The 23,403-nt window shown below is 39.5% G+C and overlaps 4 protein-coding genes across 8 annotated transcripts; 3 read left to right on the top strand and 1 right to left on the bottom strand.

The window, feature by feature from the left end:
• Positions 1 to 1,126: 1,126 nt before the first annotated feature.
• Positions 1,127 to 5,612, top strand: LOC149003136 (uncharacterized). Of its 3 annotated transcripts, none has more exons than XM_089138366.1 (3): positions 1,127 to 1,222; positions 1,339 to 1,896; positions 4,556 to 5,612. In XM_089138366.1, exons 2-3 carry the CDS (start codon positions 1,637 to 1,639, stop codon positions 4,611 to 4,613), a joined length of 318 nt encoding a protein of 105 aa, XP_088994492.1. In that variant the 5' UTR covers positions 1,127 to 1,222; positions 1,339 to 1,636; the 3' UTR covers positions 4,614 to 5,612. The 3 variants fall into 3 exon arrangements, with proteins under 3 accessions (XP_088994492.1, XP_088994491.1, XP_088994493.1); XM_089138367.1 differs by having other exon boundaries at positions 1,147 to 1,202; XM_089138365.1 differs by having other exon boundaries at positions 1,129 to 1,896.
• Positions 5,613 to 6,543: 931 nt separating this feature from the next.
• LOC149003137 (eisosome protein) lies at positions 6,544 to 8,711 on the bottom strand. Its single transcript, XM_089137510.1, has 4 exons — positions 8,402 to 8,711; positions 8,205 to 8,293; positions 7,001 to 8,117; positions 6,544 to 6,908 (listed from the first exon to the last, which is right to left on the bottom strand). Exons 1-4 carry the CDS (start codon positions 8,486 to 8,488, stop codon positions 6,834 to 6,836), a joined length of 1,368 nt encoding a protein of 455 aa, XP_088993636.1. The 5' UTR covers positions 8,489 to 8,711; the 3' UTR covers positions 6,544 to 6,833.
• Positions 8,712 to 11,006: 2,295 nt separating this feature from the next.
• Positions 11,007 to 13,804, top strand: LOC149003138 (heterogeneous nuclear ribonucleoprotein 1-like). Its single transcript, XM_089137641.1, has 2 exons — positions 11,007 to 11,460; positions 12,244 to 13,804. Exons 1-2 carry the CDS (start codon positions 11,239 to 11,241, stop codon positions 13,432 to 13,434), a joined length of 1,413 nt encoding a protein of 470 aa, XP_088993767.1. The 5' UTR covers positions 11,007 to 11,238; the 3' UTR covers positions 13,435 to 13,804.
• Positions 13,805 to 18,376: 4,572 nt separating this feature from the next.
• Positions 18,377 to 23,402, top strand: LOC149003139 (protein unc-13 homolog). 3 transcript variants are annotated; one of them, XM_089136956.1, is made up of 6 exons: positions 18,377 to 19,102; positions 19,217 to 20,104; positions 20,201 to 20,650; positions 20,747 to 20,933; positions 21,016 to 22,138; positions 23,129 to 23,402. In XM_089136956.1, the coding sequence occupies exons 1-5, from the start codon at positions 18,560 to 18,562 to the stop codon at positions 21,984 to 21,986; spliced, it is 3,039 nt and encodes a 1,012-aa protein (XP_088993082.1). In that variant the 5' UTR covers positions 18,377 to 18,559; the 3' UTR covers positions 21,987 to 22,138; positions 23,129 to 23,402. The 3 variants fall into 3 exon arrangements, with proteins under 3 accessions (XP_088993082.1, XP_088993085.1, XP_088993084.1); XM_089136959.1 differs by having other exon boundaries at positions 18,377 to 19,093; XM_089136958.1 differs by lacking the exon at positions 23,129 to 23,402 and having other exon boundaries at positions 21,016 to 22,628.
• The last annotated feature ends 1 nt before the right edge of the window (position 23,403 follows it).

The raw sequence follows: 23,403 nt of genomic DNA on the forward strand, positions 1-23,403 counted from the left end.
GAGTTGTATTACCATTAAGGAATAACTCAAGCGGTGGCATTGAAAATTTTCCCAAAAAAAAATTCACGTATGTAGATGTGTTTTTGACACAATGGTGACAACTCTTATATATAGACAAAAATTAAAGCCTACCACATTTGTCCGGGTGTGGGGGTTGTCAATTTAAAAATCACAACTAATTGTAATACGATTTAAAGATCAAAGTCCCGAAAATCATCTTCAATTTGAAATTAATTGAAACATTTGTATCACGGATTGGTAATGGTCTCAAAATCCGATGTAATGCAAACCCAAATCTTCTGCCCAAATTGAAACCAATCCAAACCCAAAATCAAATTAAAAGTTAATTTTTATTTTAGTATGAATTACAATTTACAAGCTCAATTTTTGCATCATCCAAATTTGGGTTTTAGCTGAAAACTGAAAAACCACAAATCAAAATTAACCTAGAACAGACTGTTGCCAACTTGACATCTCTATCGAGTTGGGAATGAGTCTTGTCTATCTTTCTTGTTAGATGATGGATTGGTAATGGTCTCAACAACTAATCGAATTTGAATCAAAACCTACTCTAGATAAAAACCAATTAGAACCCAAAATTACAAAGTGCTTCCCGAAGGCTTCTGGACCACAGAATACAAGGGGGCCCACAAGGTATTGGTATAGGTCTCACCTCCTCTGATATATTTTTTTTATCTATGGACTCACTTAATTTTGTGGCTAAGAAGTGTAAGGGGAGCACCCATCACGGTGGATGATCCAGACTCAAATTGACCTGAATGTAACTCTTGATAGTTGATACCCTTAGCTAGCTGGAAGTAAGTCGTTTCTACCTTTCATGGAGGTATAACATCCACTTTTGAAGAGTGTGATCTATGCCCTAATCTCTGTCTCCTCAAAATAAACGAAATTGCTTGGATCTTGCTCGTTAAATGTGCATGAATGTGAAGTCGAGATTTTGGACCATCAGATCCAAAATCTCGGTCGAAATTGAATATCGAAACTGTTGACTTTTAATGTCGATATCAAAATTCTGATCTGACGGCCAACTTGATGGTCTCGTGCATTAAATGTGTAGGACCCACCCAAGCAAAGTCAAAAAAAACAGAACACCTGTGCCCTAATCTACATCATCAGTGCCCCCGTCTGTAAACTAAAGTCTGAAGAGCATGGCCTCTCTGTTGCCAACAAAAAGCGTACAGGTGGATTTTCTTGTTGTACAGTAAGAATTTTACCAACCCGTAGGGGGCAGGACTCACTAATTTTGGTCTTCGTGCTTTTTCCCATTCTTCTGCAATTCCTTCACTTTCCTTTTTTTTTTTCTTCTGGGTTTTGAAGTTTGCAGAAGAAGGATATGTTTCCGCTTAGGAATGTCTTCTTCTGTGTCTGATTCCTCTCCAGGTTTGATTTCTTGTTAGAATTGTTTTCAATTGTCTGTACAGGGAGAACTTTAATTCAGTAAATAATCACGCCAAAATTGGTCTTGGTGAATCCGCCGAGTGTCCTTTTTGAATTCCATTAAGAGCACCAGGGTTTGATCTTCTATGTCGAAACGGATGGATTTATCCATTCGTTGTGGAAAGGAGTTGGCTTTTCGATCGACCACTGATTGCGAATCCTCTTTTAACTTGGACTAATGGATCAACTGATCTGCTATCCTTTATCCATGGCTACGAACATATCTAACCCTAATGGCTGTAAAAGCAAGCCCTCGGCAGCAATAGATCCTAAGAGAGGTAAGGTTGTACTTGACAAAGAAGAAAATGATGAATTGAAGTCTTTGCTATCCCCTCGAAGGGGTGGCATATCAAAGAACCCCAAGAAATCGAGGCAAAAAGTGCAGTGGAATGACAGAAATGGCGATAAGCTTGTGGAAATTTTGGAATTCCAACCGAGGTAATACATGGGGCTCACTCTTGCTCTGTGCTACTCTTTTTTCCTACCATGTACCCGTTGTGATGCATTAGCATTGTTAGGAAGTTAGTAACTATGATGTCTCCATTTTATTTTTGACCTCCTTTGATCTTTGCCTGCAAACTTTTTGCTTTTGAAGTTAGTCACATAATTTATACTCTCTAATGCATTTTTTTTTTGTAAGATTTTTCTGCTATGTCTTTTTGATAGACAAAAAGTTGTGGTTCATCATCTGTTGCTGGAGAAGGATTCTTCTTTTCCCGGTTAGTCACTAAAATCAATATGCTCGGTTGAGCTGGTTGTAAATTTCTTCAGTGACAAATTATGCACGCCTAGTCATTGAAAATTTGAAGTGATGAATGTCTAGGCTAGCTTAAATTGTTTGATAAAATGTCAGAACTTTGAACAATAAGAATATGATGCAGTCCAATGGTGGGGTTAATGTGCTTGGCTGGTTCCTGATAGTGTGATATTGAACTTGTCCTTTTGTTACCACACCTTTCAGATTCCGTCATCATCAATTATTGCTTTCAACACTTCTTCAAATATTTAAAACCTGCCCATGTGTTATTTGTTTGGCAGTTTGAGGCATTAAATGACATACAACAAGATGTTTTGTTTCTGTATCTTTCACTAGACATCAACTATTTTTTCAGTACTTCTTCCGATTATTTTAAACTTGCCCACCTTAATATTGTCTTTTTGATTGGTAGTTTGATCATTAATGCATTGTTTGTATAACACACGTAAAATATTGACAAAACGATGGATGCCGAATAGTGTATTCTGTATACTCCTGATAAACCCTTCACCTTCTTGAATTGTATTTAGAACTTGTCATCAACATATTCTACAAGAGGCATTTTAGGATATTCATCTTATCCAGCCTTCCAAACTTCCAACTGCTGTCATTATTGGATTCTGTTGGTTCCGGCCGTACAACCTTAAGAGAGTGGATACTGGTGCACAAATTAACTGATTAGATTCATTTTTGGCTACTTATTCTGGAAATCCCATAAGATTCTTCCATAATTTGAATATATTCTATTTGCTACTAATAACCTTCCCCATAATATCAGAAGTTCTACAACTGTGTGCAAATTTCACTGTGTAGTAATGTGGCAGGATTTCAAATAATTTGACTTTGCCACATGACAGAAACCTTGCAGCAAAATTCCCTAATCCTTCTGAAATTCTACAACTTCTTATGTTTTGTCGTGAAGTTAAGAATTACACCAATTGTGAGTTTCAGGCCACATCTGGTTGTTGAGAAATAAAAAGATAATTGGGCGAGTGTCCCTATGGGGGGTGGGTGTCTAGGAGGAACAAAATATCTCAGGAATCAAGATAGATGTATGCATTACTTCAGTTATCTGTGCTTTTTCGCTGTATTGTCTGACTATCACTCATTATATTTCCATTAAATCTTATTCTATGTACACATAGGAGTTAACTCCAAACTGTATGATCTACTTGTGTATCGGTTGCCCTTTAGAAAATTCTAGGTTACTTTTTCTTGTAATATTTCTAGTCATAATATATGCTTCAAAAAACTTAAGTACCTGTATAGCCTTCGGCCTCACTTTAGTAACCTTCTGCAAGATAAAACTCTATTTAAAGTTTCAGCTTTCTCAGATATTTCTCTTTCTGCCAATGCAGTTCTTTTTTCTTATAAAGTAGGTATTGAGGGATATAGTTATATGATAATTGGTTCACATCATAGAGTGTGCTGTATTAAATATTCCCAATTCTTTGACCCCGTTTCGCCCAACAAAAAAAAAATCTTTGATCCTGTTGTATGAGTTCAATGTTATTTCCAAGACATTCTGAACCATCTGTCAGAATGCAGAACAAATGGCAATGGTTTTTTAATCTGTGAGTAGCCTCTTTGCAGAAGCAGGGGCAAGGCTGCACTATGACCCTCCCCAAGTCCCCTAGTGGAGGGACCTGTTTGTGTCGGGTACGCCTTTTTTTTTTGGGGGTAGAGATATCTTTAGTTGAGGGGGTACGATTGCTGCAAGAATGAACGCAACCTATTCAAAGGCACCGGTAAGGACTGGTCATATTCAAGAAGCTGCAAATTGGCTTTATTATTTAATTTTTATTTTTGTTTCGATAAGTGGATTTTAGTCTTAGTCACAAGCACTAAATCTGGTGTTGTAGCTATATTCTAAAGATAACTTGTGCTCTGCTTTTAACCTTTGTCCTCTGGAATTACATCAGGCTGATTTTCTGAAACAGAGCACTTCATCTAGTGCCTTAACAGTTAATCTTGGGTAGAAGCTATAGCTTCAAGAAGATGTCTTCATGCTTAATAAATATATAAATATATTTTTCTGTGGCTATTACTTTAGGAAGGAACATCATATGATTTCTTTTAGGTCTCATCTTTTGGTTTGAACCAAAGGCGATGATGTCTGTCCAATTTTCCACAGTTATCCATGCTGCAGAAGTACTGTAAAAGGGCTAAAAGGGGACCATCAAGAATGTTTCCATGCATATCTGATGACAGTTCCACAGCCTTGAACTGGTTTTGTTTTGTTCCACAACCGTCATTCTTTTGCTTTCTTTCTTAGCATAAGCTTACTTGTAAGTGTTCATGTCTCATCTTCTCACCAAAGTCCACTGTTTGTGCTTGCAGTGATACAAGTGACTCTGATGACGATGATTCAGATTCTTGTATCTGTACCATACTGTAGATCAGGTCAAATACCAAATTTATCAGCTGAGTAGAATTGAAAGGACCCGCAACCTCCAACTCTTACTTAATCGTGTTCTTAGTTATTCTTCTCCAGCTTATGGCCATTAAGATGGACCGTCAACAAGAGAAAAGAAGCAATCTCTCCATCGATAAGCCTGACCAATTTGAAGTTGCGGTATGGACACTCCAATTATCAGATTTCACTGATATGGATCCACTCGTTAAGATGATAGCAGATTTATGAGAGAGGGAATTTAAAAAATCTAATGTATAGTTAAGAGACATGGATCCTTTGTATCTGTATGGGATTCTGATTACTTCATGTGACATGTCTTCAAATATATTCATGCACCAAATACGATCCTATTGCACGAAGAACTGATAATCTGACTTCTTTTCTCTGTTTTTTCCCCAATTCTACTTTTTTGTGTGTATTTGCTGATTTTAGTTTGTATATTTCTTTGAATTGTTCCCTGAACTAATATATAATTGGTTGCCTTTCATCTTTCTTCAATTGGTAAAGAATTATCAAAGCAGAGGCATTAGAGAAATTTCTTCTTTCGATCCCTCATGTCTATGCAGCTGCTAGAAATAACAGCAGAGGCAATACAGAAATTTCTTCTCTTGTATCACTCAAGTTCAGGCGGATGTTTAAGACTACTCTCATGATTGGAAACCTTGCTGTATACCCGTCAGTGCAAATGGATGCCTTGGCTAGAATTTTAATAGACTTATCAAGGAATTCTCGGCTTTAGTTATTGAAGCTTGGACCTCATGTATGGTGGCCATGCTAGGCCCATGGCTGTTGTAGGTAGAGCAAGGCGGAAGCCTCCTCCACAAGGAATTATTAAGCATGTTAATGCAGCAGTTAATGAAAGCAAGAATTACACAAATTGGATGGGCTCTACTTGGTCATACAGGTGCTTCCAAAGGTGGTTTTGTGAAACATATTGGCGGGCGCCTGGTTCTTGAAGCAGAGCTTTCAGCACTTAAGGAGGTTTGATGTTGTCCACCATGAAGGGGGGGTCCGACCCTTGAGCTCTACTTGGGTACCGTGCAGCATACGGTTCAAATTGAAACTTGTGATCAAGACAAAGTCTTGACCACTGGTTTGGTAGTTAAAATTTGCTCAAAAAAGATCACTTATGCGAAGTGAGGCAAAACGAGTGGTCAACACAAGTTTCTATCTAGACCGTAAGGCTATACAGTGTTGCCGCAACACTAAAGCAATTTCGCCAATCCCCTAGAGGCAATTTAGTTGCCTCTCCACTGGTAAGAACCTGGGTGGCTGACCTACCAGGGAAGTGGATGACATGAAGAGCATCCTAAAGTCCTTTCAGCACGTTTCAGTCATTCACATCTCTAGAAATGCCAAATGTTGCAGTGTAGTTACGTCAAGTTTCTAAGAGTAATTTTTTTCTTCCCTTAGCTCTTCGACAAAGAAATAGAATTAAAGGAACCTTCAGTTTTTATTGGATGTTTTGGGGTGTGAGGGTGTTCTTACTTTGAGAGTGTTGCGATTGCTGTTTTACAAAATACAAAAAGAGACAAACAGATAGGTTCCCAGTGACAAAGTTTCGGCTTTGCAGTAGAATGCCAAGAGGAAAAAGAATCTTTATATGTTTCCCTTCAAAGATGTCAGGGCTATCTTTCATGGAACAAAACTCAAAAAGCTGTTCCCTTTTCAGCTCAAGTTGAATCAGTTTGTGATCTTGGCCCTTCATGTCCAGCCACAAGGGAGAGAAGCATCCAATGGATACTCGATCTAATTAATACATGGAGAATGGAACTAATGGAAGAAACCCTTTTTCAGCTCCTTAAATTTCAGGAGAATAGACATCATCAATTCAAGGTTTTTACCCCCTCCTTCAAGAGAGACAGAGAGAGACAGAGAGAGAGAGAAGAGAAAGAAGATGGGCTTTTCTTCGATAAATGATCAAATTAAATCCCATTAAAAGTATGTACTATTGTCATTCCCAATCTCCTCAAAGTAACAGTAATTCACAAGCAGACAAACACTTAGCATTACAAACTACAAACAACAAAATGGTATATCTCTTATGATTCATGGACAATACACACAGATAGACACAAAACAGTATCACTAAACTCTGAAACCTATAAAGGAAAGGAAATCAATGACCTTGAAAACTACACAACTTCAAACCACTCCCAGCTCCATATCTCACCCCTTGTCTAGAATTTTGCAGGTGTAAACTTAGGCAGAACTTTTGTTTAAAGCTCTCTCCAGCCTTCTCTCAAAAGGAGTAGAGTGCCAAACCACTCTCTTATCCTGCAATTAAGAGTCACAGAGACACACTTATCATATTAGAAGCTCCAACAAACCAGTGACAATCAAAACCAGAAACACTATTTCATTGATACCTCTCTGTATTTGCTGGTTGTATTGGGTATGCCCTTGCATGAAGAACCAGAGCTTGAATCCATGGCCTGACCTGTATGACTCCAGTAACTCCCCACAGTACCAATAATTGGAATTTCATCAGGGCTCCAGCTTGGTGACTTTCTTGGAGATGAAGATGCTGATGCCTGTTTCAGCTCTTCAACCGTTAACGCGCCTAAAATTGGTCGATCTTCTGGACTTATTGGTGAACTTGATCTCTGTGATCTGCTTTTCTCTGTCGACTCATTGGCAAAAGTGAATGAGCTAGTTTGTGTGTTAGGTGTGCTTTCAGGGGACACCAACCAGTTTGAAAGGCTGGCATCAACTCTGATCTCTTCATTTTTAGGCCTAGAGTGACTGAAGCTTGGGTTGGATTTCAGAGGTGACAGTGGCTTCAAAGTTGGCTCTGGACTCAAGGGTATCACTGGTTCTTGCTCGAAATTGGTGTTCTCCTTCTGATTCTTTGATGGTGGTGTTACTGCTGCTCTTGGTCTTTCCTTGACAGCTTTCCATTGTGAGAGATTCTCAACTGGATTCAGCACTGAATGAACATATTTGCTCCTATCTCTAGCATTCTGGTTCGAAGGTAGTGTCTTCAGTTCCTGATCAGGTGAACTGCAGATTTTGGTGCAACTGTTAACTTCCTTCTCATTTGGTGGAGTCACACAAGTCTGTGTCCGTGATTCCGTAGGTAAAGAGAAAAACGACTCTGAGGATTCTTCTTTGAGTTCTGTTGGTTCAACATTTTCATCTTCAAAACCCTCCTCGTCCTCGTCCTCATCATCATCCAGATCGCTATCATCAGATTCAATTCCATCATACTCATCATCGCTGTCTCTGCAATTTTGGTATCTGTGATTTGAGGGATAGGATCCCAAGCTCGATGTGATGGAATCATCCTCGGAAACCGAAAGGGATTCACTTGTTTTCGCTTTTGCTGTTTTTGGTTCTTCCTTTTCCCTTTCTTCCTCTACGCCGTCATTCTCGAATGAACAATTTGCGACTTCAGGTGCTGGTACGTGCTCATAGGTCTTCACATTCAGATCGAAAGTCACTTTTTTTCTGGGACTGAGGTTCAATTTCTCCTCAGGCTTATCCCTGCATAGAAATTGACGAAAGGTTAGCCATTTTTTAGAACAAGAACCAAGAAAAAATCAAGAAACACACAAAAATTCCAGAATCAACCTTTGTTCTGGAACAAGGCTAATGGGTGTTTCCTTGCTTTCTTGATTTAAAGTGGGCGTTGGCTTTATTGGCTCGTAGCTTCCATTGATCTGCAAACAGAGCTTGACCCAGTGAGTAAATTGAGAAATATAAAAACAAAATCGAGAAACCCAGAACGGAGATCTCCGAATCAGAGCTTAGGAAGGTGATTAACTTACCTGATGTGCAGGTCGAACTGGGTGTTTACGCCGGCGCTTTCGTTCCTTGTCTTTGGAGGGACCAAAACAAGTTAGAAAGCACCCCATTCGAGAAGTCTCTGGTTCTGATTCGTTTCAGAAGCTAATTTGTTAACCTCAGAACGACGATCCGTTAGGGGATCCTCATGAGTAATCGGTGAATTATGAGTAAACGAAGTGAGATACAGAGAGAAGACTGTATAATGTGGGTGAGTGAATGGAGAAAGAGGAGCGTTGTTTCTGTTTCAGATTCTGGGCTACAGGGAGGAAGGAAGAAGAGGAAATTCAGAAGAAAAGGACAAAACGGTCAAGTGAGAATCTCTTGAGATGACAGTATAAGCAATTGAGATGTTTGAAAAAATATGACCGTTATAGTCGTCGATGACGTGGTAGTGTGCCAGAGGGGTCTATTATGGGAAATTATTATTAATTGCTTACTATAATTTTTTCTCTTTCCTTTTTTTTCTTTTTCTTCTTTGGCAGCGGCAGCGTGTATTCATCCGGTCCTGCCAATTTTTTATTATTTTTTTTTGTTAACGCCATTTTCTTTTTCAGTAGAAGGAATTGAGTGCAAAGTGAGTGTTGCCCTAAAACAAGGTTATATAATTATATGAAATTGTACCTTTTTTTTTTTTTTTTAGGGGGTAAATAAGAAATTATATAATTACAGTCATAGTTTTACTGGTTTTTTTTAACCATATTCATATCAGATACATATAATAGAATTGAGTTCGGATCAACTTCCTGTCTTAGAGGACAATGTCGACCTATAACAGTTTTGAAACCACAGTATCCTTTGGCAAAGAGGTGATCCGAACTCAATAGAATCTCTTCTCTTTTCTCCCATGTGCATATTGAATTGCTTCAAAATGTATTAGCCAAATCAATACTAAATATGAGATAATATGTTCCTTAAAATCACCTGATCTATATGATTCTTGATAGTAATATCTTAAACTTTGATTACAGTCAAATTGAGTATTTAACTCTCCAGCACAACAATTTTCTATTTAACTCATGCTAACCTAATAAATGCACCCCTTTTTTTCCCCTTTATTAGGCTAGGTATGTGTGGATCTCTCACTTTCGTTTTTTTTTTTTTTTTTTTTTTTTTAATGAACTTATTGACCCAATTATTTACACAAGAAGAGAGGAAGGCCATCCTTAAATCCAATTGAGAATGACGCAAAGGGAGGACAAATTCGTATGGGGTGCAGCCAAGGTCCGACATGTCGGTCCGTGTCGCCGTGTCGGACCATGGCGACACTTGGTCAGACGAGACTCGGGCAACATGTCGCCATATGTCGACCGATTTTTGGGAAGTGGTGGATGAGTCGGATGACGGACATCTACAAATCCGTTGCCGGACGAGGAGCTCACGATCGTAATCAGCGCACTTTTGAGGATCGGCGAGGGTAGAATAGCTACTGTGGATCTTAATGAACTCAACGGCACAAGTGTCTTTCTGGAATCCGGTCAGTCGCAACCGCATCGGGATGATAAATATGAGCTAGCTCCAGACAGGTAGTGCCATTTGTTACACCAAGTATCTCATACAACGAATCCGGCGAAGTCGTCTTTGAAGAACTCAAGTGAGGTGATTTGGTATTCTCCGCTGAGGAATAGGTGGCGGCGACGCGAGATGACTGGAATCTAAAACAAGAGGAAGCAGGAGGAGAGACGGTATCGTTGTTACGCCGGAGCTTTTGGCGAAGGAAACACGGAGTGGATTACAAAGAAAAAGCTGAGGATGCCGACTCCCATCTGAAATTTCGACCGTCGGCGATATATCGCCGACAAAATGCAAAGTTGGTGTCGCTTGGGGGTATCGTGTCGCCCTCCCGCGACACCTCGAAATGTCGCTCTGTGATCGGCGAGGTACCATGGGTGCAGCTGAGGATGGGAATTTTTCAATCAAAAGTGTCTATCATCTATTACGTAACCGCAGGGATTTTGTGAAAGCTTATAAAGCTCATCATCAAGAAGGCATGAATGGGAATTAGTGAAGCCACAATCTTGGAGGTATGTTCGAAGTGCTGAGTGTTTGCCGAAGATCAAGAACTTCATATGGAAGGCTCCAAAAGAAAGTTTAGCAACTGATGAGTGGCTATATCAAAGAAAAGTGGAGGTCGTCGTGGAATGTAGTAGGTGTGGAAAATGAATGGATACCAACAGTCACATCTTCTCCAACCATGAACATATCAAGGCAGTTTGGACGAAATAAAAGGCTAACCCCCCACCCCCACCCCCAAAAAAAAAAAGTTTTTTACTCGGGTGTTTAAATGTAATTTCAAGAAAGTTGATGGATTGAATTTTATTTTAAGCAAATCTCAAGGGTCTCCGTGTAATTTAAGTTTGGGGGTTTTAGGTGGATGTAGAATTTTCTCAATCATTAGATGCCATTCGGTTTAGCTAAGAATCCAATCAGTTCGAGAGAAAGAGAGATGGACACGTGTTGAGTTCCAAATTGCCAATCCAAAGATGTTATGAATCATGTCCATCATTTACTGTTATCGTGTCGATGAAATCTACACCATCCAAAACAACCCATCTTATCCGTTAAAAAAAAAAATCTATTTTTTTCTTCTTCGAAACGCAGAATCGTAATAGTTTCTGTTCTTTTCCCTATTCTCTCCAGGGCATACGAATCCATCAAAGAGTGTAGATATTTTTCTTCAAGGGTAAGGCCAAAGTCGGCGTCGCAAACCCTTGCTTTGCTCTCTTCTTCGTTTCTTCTTCTTCTTCTGTACAGAAGAGAGTGAAGAACGGTAGCAAAAGAAGAATTACTCCCACTGTGGGTGAGATTTGGTTTGGTTCAAATGGATTCGGATCAAGGGAAGTTGTTTATTGGTGGGATTTCTTGGGATTCATCAGAAGAAAAGTTGAAGGAATATTTCGGGAGCTATGGTGAGGTATCGCAGACTGTGATCATGCGTGATAAGTTAACAGGAAGACCTAGAGGTTTTGGCTTTGTTGTTTTCTCAGATCCTTCGGTGCTTGATAGGGTTCTTCAGGAAAAACATGTTATTGATGGTAGAGTGGTGAGTCCCCATTCTTTTATGAGCTTAATGGGTTTTATTCTTGTGTCCGATATGTTTTTTTGGATGAATATTATAGTTTTGTTTGTTTTTTCCCCGTTTATTTTCGATTAGATTTGATTATGTATATATTCGTCTGATTCCATGCTTCATATCTAGGTATTCTCTTGAGAGACCAATTTATTTTCGTTTATGATATTTTCTGTTGATTAGTGTGTTCCGAGTACTTTACTGGAAATATTCATACATTCCCAGATCTGGGTTAGTTTTTTTCGTGTAAGAAAATCGTCATGAGGAATTCTGTTGTTGATATCTACATGTTGTGTTCTCGATAGTTAGTATCTCCTTTTTTTTGGCGTTTTCTGGAGTTTCTGATCTTAATTGAGCACAATAGCTTGGATGGGATTTAAGCTATTGTTTGTTGTTGGCATCCTGATGTTTATGGTTTACATTGGATTCTTCTGGGCTCAGTTATTCAATTAGTCGATACTGGTTGAACTTGGAACTTGCGTTTTTTGTTTTTACCCCATCTCATAGATGTATTCTATACTGGTTTAGTTGTTTCAGTGATCATATGTATATTTGCCCATATTTTAGCTTGTAAGGTTTGTGAGTATTTGTGAGATAGTGCCGAGATTTAATTTTGTCAATTTAATCTTGCTATGGACTTGCTTCTCCAGGTTTTTCATTTTGTGATTGCTTTTTAAGAGTTCTTTGTATCTGGTTATTGTATTCTTGCTACCTGTGTGTTTCTTCTACAGTATAATTCCTGGCTTTATTATTCAGGTAGAAGCTAAAAGGGCTTTGTCAAGAGAGGAACAACACACTTCCTCTAGGCCTGGGAACCCTAATGCAGGCAGAAACCCTGGAAATGGGAGCAATATTAGGACCAAGAAAATATTTGTGGGAGGGTTGCCCCCCACTCTTTCAGAAGATGGATTCCGCCAGTATTTTGAGACATATGGTGAAGTGACTGATGTAGTAGTTATGTATGACCAGACTACCCAACGACCTCGTGGTTTTGGTTTCATCTCCTTTGATTCTGAGGAAGCTGTTGATAGAGTCCTGCACAAGACTTTCCACGAATTGAATGGTAAACTTGTTGAGGTGAAGCGGGCCCTCCCAAAAGATGCAAATCCTGGAGGCGGTGGCCGTACAATGGGAGGTGGGAATTATCAGGGATATGGTTCTTCTGGGGGTAACACAAACACATATGATGGTCGGGATGCAGCTAGATACATGCAACCTCAAACAGCTGGAGGTGGTTTTGCACCATATGGTTCCTCGGGATATGGTGCACCTGGCTATGGATATGGTGCAGCAAATAATGGTGTTGGTTATGGTGGTTATGGTGTTGGTGGTTATGGTAGCGCCAATGCTGGCTATAGTGGTCCTGCTGGGGCTTATGGAAATCCAAATGCACCAAATGCTGGTTATGTGAGTGGCCCACCTGGTGCTCCAAGAAGTCCATGGGGTAATCAAGCACCTTATGGATATGGTTCTGCAGGCTATGGTGCTAATGCAGGTTATGGGACTGCAGCTCCTTGGAATGCTCCTGGTGTTGGTGGTGCTGCTGGAACTGGAGGTTCTGTTTCTGCACCGTCAGCTCAGTCACCTAGTGGGGCTGCTGGTTATGGTAATCAAGGTTATGGAGGTTATGGTGGTTATGGTGGAGGAGATGGCTCTTATGCCAACTCAGGTGGTTATGGTGCTGTTGGAGGACGTGCTGGTAGTGCACCAAGTAGCAATTCTCCTGCTGGTTCTGGTGGGGGAGAACAAGGGACTGGTGCTGGCTACATGGGGAGTGGCTACGGTGAAGCCAATGGCAATTCAGGGTATCCAAATGCTGTCTGGAGGTCTGATGCTTCACAAGCAGGAAATTATGGGAATGCGCAAGTAAATGGACCTCCAGGAGGGCAGGTTGGTTATGGTGGTGGTTATGGTGGTGCCCCAGCCAGACAGACACAACAACAGTAATCCAGATCACTTGTGGGATTTTCTCTTGCATGGGATTCTCCTCATCTTCAGATGCGGAGCACCGGTACATGCAGATCACAGCAGATTCTGGGACTGGTTGGATTGCTCAAATCCCAGTAGTTTACTCTAGTGGCTATTCTATTAGTACTATATAACGAGTATTAGTTCTGATTAGTATTTGATACTCCTACTTAGTATTTGCTTCGAGGTGTAGTGTTATATTTGGTGTGCTTAGTGTTGTGTCTCATAGCTTCCTTTGGTTTTCTGCTCTCTTTCTCTAGTGCTAAAGCTAGAGGTTTTTTTCTTAGACTTCTACTTTTGCTGGATGATACCTAGTTAAGTATTTCTTTTAGTGATGGTGCTATCAGTATTAATCTCTTGCAGTTTGAGTAGAAAATTGTTGGTGCAAGTACAAAGTTTTAGTAATGGAACTTATGCTTGATAACAATAGATTACTGCTACTTTTGTTGGTATGGTAGATAGAGAACACAGACGTATAGATATAGAGAGGCTTCTTGGTAATCAGCGTGGAGCTCTATACCACTTGGGTTGATCAGTACGTAATGCCTAGCGATAATGGTAGTGGTAGTTGAGATATTTGACAATGGCATAATCATTTTCCTCCTGTATTTGCCCTTGTTGTACAGGAGGAGAGGGAGATGCCCGTCGTCTAATTGGAACCAGGTGTCTAACCTCATGTGTGTGCGCTCAAAAGGTTTTTATTTCGGGTCGTGTGGATTGCACTTAAAGAAGATTTGCTGATTTGCTGGACGAATGAAAGCAAGGCAGGAAGGGCCAGATCAAACAACATTTTCAAACCTCCTTGCATTGTCAGATACAAGTCATGAAAACCTTGGAGAGTCTACAAAGGCCTGTGGTATGTCGGCTTGACTGGCCTGGTTCCATTAACTGCAAGTTAGCCTTTCTTGTTCTTACTGTTTCTGAAGATGTTCTTTACTCCAAACACCTCAAGATCCTGTCTCGTTCAAATTGTTTTGGGGTTGTTGATGTGAGTTAGCCTAATAAACTTTCATTCCTTTGTGTTTCTTTTAGTGAATTTAAAATCTAGTTAGATCTTTTTTTTGCAACTTTCATTCCTTTTTGACCTCCCCATGAATTTAAATCTGGTTGGATCTTTCTGGTCCTCCCATCTCTAGTTTTATTTGGTACTGGAATTCATCCTTCCCTGGTACCCTTTTTGATTTGTTGCCACTTTGATATGTGGCTTGCTAAATGGGTTTTGATGTTGCTCTCAATAATGGATGTGAAGTGGCTTGCAATTCCTCTTCTCCAAACATTAGATGTCAGTTTTTTTAGCATATGGAGTTTCTGATATGAATAGAAAGTTGAAGAGAACAGTTCTCTTAACTCGTTTGATCCTTTGTTCAAAATATTTTTAGGAAGGGGGACTGTTGCATCTTTTTTTGGGTAAATGTGTCTGTCAGTCTCCTGGTGTTGCAGACAATGCCTTATTTGTTGAAGAAGGGTGGACCCACATTCTTGGCCATGCAAATGGAAACACTGATCAACTCAACTTGTGTATCTTTCGTTAGTAAGGGATGGTCCTCTGCAGATATATTTGGATCAATGGCACTAAGTGATGGTTTATCTTGTTGTGGATATCTCTCAGATGATCTCAGGCACAATATTCCTTGCCTTACATGGAACTGACTCCTAAATACAGGATGAAAAGTTTTCAAAGGTTTCTAAATACAGTGGAAGGATTTCTCCCACAAAATTACCCTAAAGGTTGCAGCAGTTGAGTCTTTTTTATTGGGTGGACATTGCGATTCATTCAGGTTGGGCAGAGCATCAGGGGGCAATATTATATATAGAATTAGATTTTAAGCAATGAAAACCTAAAATCTTTGATGTAGAAATGGATCATTTTCTTAGTTTTGTGATTAAACTAAAATAATATATATATAAATTTATTTTGTAAACTTAATTTGTATCACACCTCAAAATCCCCCTCTTGGCCCTTGTGAGATAATCAAGAGATGAGGTCGACTCTTTCTAGAAGACTAAATGATATCCATCAGTTTATTTCTATTCAACAATCTTCTCCTAGTTTTTATCCATCTGTATGTTAGCTAAATGACATCAAGGCGATAAGGTGTGGAAAAAGATGACATGTCTCTTTGATTTTGTACATGACAATTGAGTGCTAGACTTCTTAATGTGTTGATCTCATGGAAATACATTAAATTTTTAGATGTGTGACACATATTTAAAAGTCATATCACGGGACCGTAATTAAACTAAAATAAATAATATTTTATTTTATAAATTCAACTTCAATCTTTTTATGTGATATAAAAATATACACATTTACAAGGAAAGTAATAGTTTATTTTCTTGTTGAAAATAGACTAGATAAACTTTCCTTAGTGTCTTGAGTTCCAAGACCAAATTTTTTTTGAAAGATACGCATTTTCTCCAAGAAATTTGTCACTCACATTCACTATTTTTCAACTAACAATTGTGTCAGATTTTTCTCGTCTCCATCCACCAAAACCAGCCTTTGGAGCTGATTTTTTTTTCATTCCAAAAGAAAAATTTTATATATTAAACATAGTTAAAAATACATTGTGGTGTCTCAAAGGCTGTATTGATCAAAAGTCCTAGGTCAATCCTAGCAAATTCATTAGTCCCCATTACTCCCGTAGTTGCTAGGGTAACAAAAAATTTAAGAAGTCTGAGTGATTGAAAAGTAAAGCAACTAGTCACTTTTGAGTTTTTGATTTTAATTAGTATTTCAAGAAGACTTTATAGATATTGTAGCGGTCACACTGTCTTTGGAGATTTTGGCAAGAAGAAGGTGATACTGTCATCGTTGCACCAATTATGGGTGATTGGAACACTTCCCTTCATTACAGTTTTAAGTCCATTGAGATTGCAAAAAGAGTAGCACCTATCTTCTCATTATCATCCACTTCACTTGACTCCACCGTTATACCTTTAGAATTGATCTTGAAAACTTTTTTTCTCTTATCTTTATTTTGGTAGGAGGTTTTATATATATAGGATATGAGAATATTACAAATACCATCAGCAAGTGTCAGATCCACGACTTCTTCATTAAGCGGTGTTGAACATTGTCAATCAAGCAATCTTCTGATGGTTCTATTCAACCAATCTTCTTCATTAAGCATCCAGATTGCATCCGTAATGCATTACAACTACTGGTTACCAACTAGTTGTTACATACAAGGACCTCCAACCGAGCCAATGAATCTGTCAATTAAATCTGGCTTTTAAATTGAAAGCAATCCTCTCTTAGGCTGAAGTTCAGAGGACACATAAGTTAGCCTAAAATTAGCATCACGAGAAAAAAAATCATAGGAAAATTAAAGGGAATATTTCAAAAATATATCAAGATAATTGGCAAAAAAGCACGAACACCTCAAAATTATGTCAAATGAAAAATGATACTCCAAAATATCTCTTAAATTTGTTAGTTAGTACATTCCATTAACAAATTCTCTTAAACTCCGGGTTTGAATTTTTCTTTTTGTAGTCAAGTGAAAAAGTATTTCAAGCTCTCTAGAGTAATAATAGATGCAAAAAGAAAAAGAAAAGTCTACGAAAAAAAAGTGCCGAACTCTAGATAAACTAAACTTCTTTGATCTCCTAGCCAAATAATCTGCATAATTGTTGGATCTATGTAAATAGAGCTGAACAAGCTGAAAATTAAAAACAAGCCTAACTATCTCGCTTATTAAACTGCAACCTGACTACTCTAGAGATTTGGCCTACCCATTGAGGGCCGAAACTGTAATATGAGAGATGTGGAGAGAAATAGGTAGCTGAAGCGTGTGCCTTAGTGTCTCAAGTTCCATAATGAAAGCTATTGTTTTTGCAACAACAAATCTGCCATCTGGGTCCAGATGATACAATTCTGGTTTGGTGTTAGGGTTTAGGGAAAGCATTATACCCTAAGTATTTAATTTGGAATATTCAGATCGTTGTTTGTAGTTATATTTATAGAACAACACTAGTTTCTATGATTAATTGGACTCTCCCACAAAGGCCCATTTTGCCATTGTGTCGTAACTAATCCGATACCCCATATTCTAATATAAGTTAGGTATAACTTGAATACTTCAATATAAGTTAGTATGACTCAAATATTTCAACATTATAAACATGTATGTCATCTAATAATTTATCAAACCAAAATATTTGAGTTACCATCGATAACCCAATGCAGCATACTCTAAATGGCGTATACTAACTCCAATTGATCAAAGCTTCTAAACCAAGAGTCTATGAAATCCATCCAAGCATGAGTTATGTTACTAGCATATTCATTGGTGTCTATTCTCAAAGATGATGTTATCTGATGGTTACAATGGAACAATCCATGATCGTTCATAATTTTTATATTGCCCTTAATCTCTTGTGAATTAATATTGTTATTCCTAATAAAATTCTAAATTTCATTTTTGTTCTTCAACTAATGAAAAGAGGTAGAATAATTCAACTAATGTTATATTCATCATTTTCTCTAACTAATTAACGGTTCAAAAGGAAAAGAGGGATATGCATGCTTCAAGTCTGGATCGCCTTTTTGTCAGCGAAAAATATGCTTTTCAACCACACAATACGGGTAGGATTCACAGATCTTACATGAGGGTTTCCATCTCTGATCTATTTTATCAGTATTTAAAGGTGAGTCCGATGTTGTTGTGTGGTTGAGAAGCATTAAGAGAGCACATTGTTCTCACCTGACTCTTCAGTTTTTTTATTACTGTCTTACAATGTATTTGAAATTTTCCCAAAATAAAGAAATGGGACAGCCACAGCAAGCATTTCTTACCCTCTCAAAATCCTCTATTTTGAATTAGTTTTGCCGTAGTTGGTTGACCAATCCACTTTAATCGCTAATCGTTTTTGAGTTGTTCGCACAAGCAACAAACGCTGGCAAAACCAACTGATTCTTCTCCTGTTCCTCTCTCTCTCTCTGCTTCTTTCCCAGAAATGCTCACTTCCACCACCGACCCACCTTCTTCCCTTGCGCCGGACCCAAAAGCTCCTCCATCCTAGTCACCGGTGACGCCATTATCACCGTCATATAAAACTCAGCATCGCCCCCACTGCCACCACCACCCTCAGGCTCACCATGGGCCACCAGGCCCGTCGTGAATCTTCCACCACTTCGAGGACCTGCGTTGATGCCGAGGCCGAGCTTGATTGGCCTTTTGATAAGCTCGATGACATCGACCAAGATGACCTTAGGGAGACGGCTTACGAGATTTTCTTCACAGCTTGCCGTTCTTCACCAGGCTTTGCGGGGAGGAATGTTGTAAATTACTATTCCACGGCGGCACAAGAGAGCTCAGAGGGTGGAGGTTTCGGAGGGGCATCATCACCAAGAGCCAATGGCAATGGTGGTGGTTTGTTGGGGATGAGTAGAATCAAAAGGACTCTTGGGTTCAAGACGATAAGGAGAATGTCGCCCAGAACGACGGCTGGCACTGTAAGCCCATCATCGCCAAGAGGCGTTCATTCTCCCAATTCCACTTCATCGGCGCCGCAGACGATGAGACCAAGACGACCCATGACATCGGCGGAGATCATGAGGCAACAGATGAGGGTTTCAGAGATGAGCGACAATCGTCTTCGGAAGACGCTCATGAGAACCCTCGTCGGCCAGGTGCGTGATGTACGTACCCAACAACATCATTTCCTTCTTTATTTTATTATTTCCTTTTGAAACAATTGACCAATGTTCATTGGATAAGATTCTAAAAACCTGCATTAATGTTCAATTCAACAGATGGGTAGACGAGCAGATAGTATAATTATACCTCTTGAACTTCTTCGCCATCTAAAACCAGGAGAATTCAATGATGCCACTGAGTATCAGATATGGCAAAGAAGGCAGTTCAAGGTCTTAGAAGTAGGTCTGCTTGTATATCCTTCTATCCCACTAGAACGATCCAACTCCTATGCCAAGCGTCTGAAAGACATCATCCGAGCAAGTGAGACCAAAACCATTGATACCACCAAGAATTCAGAAACACTAAAAACTACCTGCAATTGTGTAATCTCATTAGCATGGCGTAGTGCCCATGGTTCAAATAACGATGCTTGTCACTGGGCTGATGGGTCCCCTCTCAACATCCATCTGTATCTCACTCTTCTCCACTCAATCTTTGATCACAAGGACGAAACTCTAGTTCTCGATGAGATTGATGAGTTACTGGAACTGATGAAGAAAACTTGGTCTACTCTAGGTATCAACAAATTAATCCATAATGTCTGCTTCACATGGGTTTTGTTTCAACAGTACGTTGTCACCTCGCAAAGTGAACCAGATTTACTAGGTGCTTCTACTGCTATGTTGGCCGAAGTGGCCAACGATGCCAAGGGACCTGATCGAGACAATAGGTATATGAAGATCTTGTCATCTGTGCTGACCTCTATGCAAGGTTGGGCGGAGAAGAAGCTATTGGATTATCACGAGAGCTTCCCCAGAAATGTGGTTGGCTTGATGGAAAATGTTCTACCTTTAGCATTGTCGACTACAAGGATTTTGGAGGAAGATGTCATAAACCTCACAGCTGTGGCTGTGCCGGAGAGAACCATTCTAGGAGGAGTTGATTCCACAGGAAACCGAGTTGATTATTACATAAAATCGTCCATGAGGAATGCATTTGCCAGGGTCTGTAATTAACTGTCTTAACCATTCACTTTTCTTTGTTGATGTTAAAATGAAATCTAAACATTTTTGTGTTTTATGTTATATTATAATCAAAAGATTTTGGAGAATGTAAATGCCAAGGCTCTCCAAGTGCAAGTCGAGGCAACTGAAGCTCTCCTTGATCTGGCTCAAGAAACAGAGGATTTAGCAACAAAAGAGAACACGGCCTTCAGTCCTACTCTCAGGAAATGGCACCCCATTGCGGCTGGAATTGCAGCAGTCAGCCTACACAATTGCTACGGAACCGTGCTGAAGCAATACATGGCTGGAGTGTCTGGGCTAACTAATGAGACAATTCTGGTGTTGGATAAAGCTGGAAAGCTAGAGAAGGTTCTGGTTCAAATGGTGGTTGAAGATTCTGTGGACAGTGAAGATGCTGGCAAAGCAGTTATGAGAGAAATGCAGCCCTATGAAGTTGACTCCATCATCTCTAGTCTCTTGAAGACTTGGATTCATGATAGGTTGAGAAAAGGGAGGGAGTTGATTAGTAGAGCTAAAGAAACTGAGGTAAGTGTAAATTTAATTTATGGGACCCTAACCTAGTAGTTCCTCTTATGTATTGTGGCAAAACAGACATTAATTTGCTGGCTTTCTTTCTCTTAGATATGGAACCCCAAGTCGAAAACAGAGCCATTTGCAGAATCAGCTGTGGAGCTAATGAGGTTAGCCAAGGAAACTGTGGATGACTTCTTTGATATCCCACTTGGCATTTATGATGATTTTCTGCAAGATCTCTCAGATGGCATAGAACATCTCTTCCAGGATTACACTACCTTTGTTGCATCATGCGGTAAGTGTTCTTGTGCTTAGTTAAAAAAGTCTTGTCAGTGTCAATGGTTTCAATAATAGAGATATATATATATATTGTTCAGGGTCAAAGCAAAGTTATATACCTGGACTTCCCCCTCTAACCAGATGTAATAGAGGGTCAAAATTTCATCGGCTATGGAGGAGAGCAATGCCCTGCAAAGTTGGAACAGAGGATTTGCATCTAGAAACCACCACTGAAGGTCACCACCCACGGCCATCCACAAGCCGTGGAACGCAACGCCTCTACATTAGGCTCAACACACTTCACTACCTCCACACCCACCTCCAATCCTTGGACAAGACCCTCTCCCTTGCCCCTCAGGCAAATTCAATGCCCAATCGCTCTAGCAACTGCCGCCACTTCCCCACCACTTGTTCATACTTAGACTTTGCTCGCTCCTCTATTCAAACAGCAATTCAACATGTTGCAGAGGTGGCTGCTTACCGTCTCATCTTCCTCGATTCAAAATGTGTTTTCCATGATAGCCTCTATGTAAATGATGTGGCAAATGCTCGCATACGTCCTGCACTCCGCATACTTAAGCAGAATCTAACACTCATGGCTGCAATCCTCAGTGACCAGGCGCAACCCTTAGCAGTGAGGGAAGTGATGAGAGCTTCTTTTGAGGCCTACCTCATGGTACTCCTCGCTGGGGGAAGTTCTAGGATCTTCTCCAGGATGGATCATAAGATGATTGTGGAGGACTTTGAGAACCTCAAGCGTTTATTTTGCTCCTTTGGTGAGGGGCTAGTGGCAGAAAGTCTGGTGGAGAAAGAGTCAGAGACAGTGGAAGGAGTGGTGTCACTGATGGGTCAGTCAACAGATCGATTGATGGACGACTTCAGCATTGTAGCTCGTGAAGCAAGTGGGTTTGGAATGTTGACTTCAGGGCTGAAGTTTTCAATGCCTCTAACCACAGGGAGGTGGAACATGGCTGACCCAAATACAATACTGAGGGTACTGTGCCATAGGAATGACGGAACAGCAAATCGATTCCTGAAGAGGACATTCCAGTTGGCAAAGAGGAGGTGAAGTCTTCTATCAAAAAAAAAAAAGAGGTGAAGTCTTATTGGGTTCTTCTCAAGTGAGTTAAAACTTGGAATCATCATAAACAACATCAACAATGAAGGGAACTGGAGGGAGAATTCATTTTATGTTACAAGGCTAGTCAGATTCTCAACGAGGTTGGTATCAAAAATTCTTATTTGGTTTTCAGAAAGCTTTGTAAAATTCTTACTCTTAGAATCTTTAGCACAAGGCAAAGTGTTGATAATCTAAATAATTGTTTCACTTTTGTAAATCAGATGGAAAGAAAGTTAATTGTGCCTATAGGTTCAGCTGTAAGTATTCCTAATTAATTCATGCTTTTGCTATGGATGGACCATCGAAGAATCTACTACCCTTGTTATATCAGGGAAAACTATCCAAACTTTGCAATACACTGATCACCACATTTGCTAACAAGAACTATGTACATATTTTGTCATGAGCTTCTTTGTTGTCAAATATGGTAATGTAATTAAAGCACCTAGTTATCTTGCCAAGAGCCAAACCCACATTTTCTTGAATGTACACTAGGAAATTGTTCGAAAGAAGATGTAAACATCCACCAACTGAAGAAGCAGAGCTTATGAGCCTTTATCCATATGGTGCCAGTCCAGTTGGTGGCATTGTTGGAAGAGCTGATGGTGCCCTGGTGAAGCTTCCTTGTTAAGTAGAGCACAAAATTTGATAATACTATGTAGTAGGCCATCCTCTTGAACTAGGCTTAAAGTATTATGATACAATATGATACTATTCGATTCATATCCGTGTTTGATACAACCAATATGATACACATAGGATACATCTCTCTGTTAGACTGCACTAAAATGCATTGGCCAATACAATACATGATACGAAAGGATATCTCTTAAAAATCATTTAACAGATTATACTCGATACTAATACTTTAAACCTTGCTCTTGATAGAGAACCCCAAATCAAAGAGCAAAACAATCCAAAATTAACTAAGGTTAAATAGAGATGGCAAGAAGATTCAAGTAACCATGTATAGGGGTTAAAGCAGCGGTGGTGAGTATCACATCAGAAGAGCGTTTCAAGTAATGTGGTTCTCCTTTTACACTTTTTCCTCCCAAACACACTGTACTGACATAGCCTTGTTACTTTTGTAGGTCTCTCCTTCCGGTTAAAGGGCAGAAGAGGAAAAGGAAGTAATGGATACAGATTTGAATAGGTTTGGATTTGTTGAAATTTCTAATTCTGTTGACTTGTTTATGTTTGAGCAAATTTCACACAATTTTCATAAAACAGTACGAAAGTTTTGGACAAATTGTTAATTCAAGGTAACATTATCCGAATATATCATGAGTTTCACCACTTGGTACAAGGTGAATGATCAGAAACATGATATGGGTCTTTCAACTCCTCAGTTTCAATTGGAAGGAAA

The sequence above is a fragment of the Hakea prostrata genome, chromosome 10 (assembly GCF_041222555.1).
Source record: "Hakea prostrata isolate BN-2017 chromosome 10, UWA_Hpros_2, whole genome shotgun sequence".
NCBI lineage: Eukaryota > Viridiplantae > Streptophyta > Magnoliopsida > Proteales > Proteaceae > Hakea > Hakea prostrata.